The sequence below is a fragment of the Macrobrachium rosenbergii genome, chromosome 6, assembly GCF_040412425.1.
Source record: "Macrobrachium rosenbergii isolate ZJJX-2024 chromosome 6, ASM4041242v1, whole genome shotgun sequence".
Classification (NCBI taxonomy): domain Eukaryota; kingdom Metazoa; phylum Arthropoda; class Malacostraca; order Decapoda; family Palaemonidae; genus Macrobrachium; species Macrobrachium rosenbergii.
Window position 1 is genome coordinate 59,086,512 of NC_089746.1, and position 2,500 is coordinate 59,089,011.

The window sequence follows — 2,500 nt, forward strand, 5'->3', positions numbered from 1 at the left end:
CCTGCGAATCTGTTTGTCCGCCCCGGCTGGGGATGGGTAGGTAGGGGATCAGGAGGGTAGGGGAGCCATGACTGGCAGCACCGGGTTCAAGTGCAGCATAGTGCGCGCCTTCAAGCTCGTTTATAAATACACTGCAAAGAATCTGATAGAGTTTTGTATAAGAGTTATTGCCAAATAAAATCCATAAGAAAACATGATCGTTTCTAAAGTATAAAGGGATACTGAAGTCATAAAATTGAATCATTTTCATTTTTAAATTATTCCAGATAATGATGCATAATTAATTTATAAATGTTCTTCAAAGAATATCTGATAGTTTTATGCGAGAGTTATCGCAGAATGAAATCCTTTAGATAATATGATTATTTCTACAGTATTAAGGAATATTGAAGTCATAAAATTGAATTAGATTCAGTTTGACGATTATCATTTATTAAAATGACTCTTCGAAGAATATGTGTGCCTATTTATGTAAACAAATAGTATTATTTAATTATTATTCATTACAGACAACGTAGGTTCTAAACAATGAATCTAATTCAATTTAATAACTCTAATAGACTCGATAAACAAGATAATGGCCTCTCCTATTGTTTGCCTGTAGATGACCGGAAGCGTCATTTAGTAATAATAATAATAATAATAATAATAATAATAATAATAATAACCATTATCATTATATCACCATTACGTACATCTAAATTCGCCACGGATTCGATTCCATAAATATTGGCTTCGAACAACGTTTGCTGGGCTTTGAAGTCCTCCGAAGGACCGTGGTCGATGGAAGGGGCGTCTGTCCCGACGGCAAAGACCCTCCTGCCGGTGGCTGCCTCATGGCTGACAATGAGCTGGGCAGCTCCCACGCTTAGGCCTACAAAAATGCCCTCCCATTACATATGGTCGCGATGATAGTATATGTTATGTGTGGCATAATTAGGAATATTAGGTAACAATATACCATTCAGAGTAATAATAATAATATTTTAATAATAATAATAATGATAAAACTTGTCGTAGTATGTGCAGTAATAATAGAAATAGTTATAGTTACAATAGAACGAATAGCAACAATCAGCAATAGTATTTACATAACGGATATGTTTGCAGTAATAGTTGTAGTAGTAGCATTATATAGCGACAATAGTAGCAGTAATGTTGATATATTAAATATAATAGTTATTGTTGCAGCAGCAGGAATAATACTTGTAATGGTCAATAGCGAAACCAACATTAATCGTGAACATTTCAAAGGAAAAGTATTAGCAGCACTGGTGATTTCTATATCAACAAAATCAGTAATGGTTCAATGGAGCAGTCGCCACATTAGTAATCAAAGTAATGCCGCTGATAGTGACTGTGGCAAGGCCTATATGATGTAAGCCGTGATTAAATAATGCTATGAAACCAAATATGAATAATTGCAACTGAAATAATTCAGTGAAAGCAATGTTATTACCAACGTTATTAGTAAACAGAAACGTCTTAATGCAAACGTATCCATCATATAAATACTATTGCTGATTATTGCTATATATATATATATATATATATATATATATATATATATATATATATATATATATATATATATATATATATATATATATATATATATATATAATATATACTCGTATATATATATATATATATATATATATATATATATATATATATATATATATATATATATATACATAAATTATATACCGGAAAGTTGAAATAACTTGTATTCGTTGCTTCTGTTCCAAAATATTCTTCAATGTTTTCGTACCTGAAACGGGATGTGTAAAAGTTAATTGCTGAAAAAATATATGCTGCATAAATATAAATCAAAGAGCCTGACATGCTGTAACAAAAAAAAAACGTTTTAATGAGAGGACATAAAATGAAATAAACTCAGAGTAATGTTTGTTAAACAAACGAAGAACCATTGTAAGTATGTCCACCGTATTCAGGAACGATTAACCTGAGAGAAATTGTTTAATTACCCATCAGAATAAAATAAAAGAAAAATTATTCAGTGAAACTGAAATGCTATTTGACTTTCATCGTTATTATTCATAAATTAGCAGTTCATGAGGCATTTTATGATTTCTAAATTATTATACAAATAAAAAACAGTCTTTCCTCATCTTTGTTTTTTGTTAAACTGTTTTATAGATCGTAGACCCCAGCTTTCATATTTATAAGACATCATAAATTTTCCCAGTGTAATATAAAAATTAGCTTATAATTCTTTGTTAATGAAGTTTTAAGTAAAAAGAGTGATGTGTCAAAATAAGTGAACTATGAATAGGAAACACAGACATTTGTACACACACACACACAGACACACACACACACACACACATATATATATATGGTATATTATATATGCATTATATATATGTATATATATATACATACATACATACATATATATATATATGTATATGTATACATATTTATATACACAATATATACAGACATATAATACATATATATTTATATATGTATG

General features: G+C 29.5%; 1 protein-coding gene across 3 annotated transcripts in view; it reads right to left on the reverse strand.

The window, feature by feature from the left end:
- LOC136839629 (isatin hydrolase-like) overlaps window positions 1–2,500 on the reverse strand; it is a 16,036-nt gene that overhangs the window by 1,285 nt on the left and 12,251 nt on the right. For all 3 annotated transcript variants that reach the window (XM_067105945.1, XM_067105946.1, XM_067105944.1), the window contains exons 4-5: window positions 1,710–1,774; window positions 696–874 (exon numbers count right to left, since the gene is read on the reverse strand). In XM_067105945.1, the coding sequence (XP_066962046.1) occupies window positions 696–874; window positions 1,710–1,774 (244 nt within the window). The remainder of the gene's footprint in view (window positions 1–695; window positions 875–1,709; window positions 1,775–2,500) is intronic.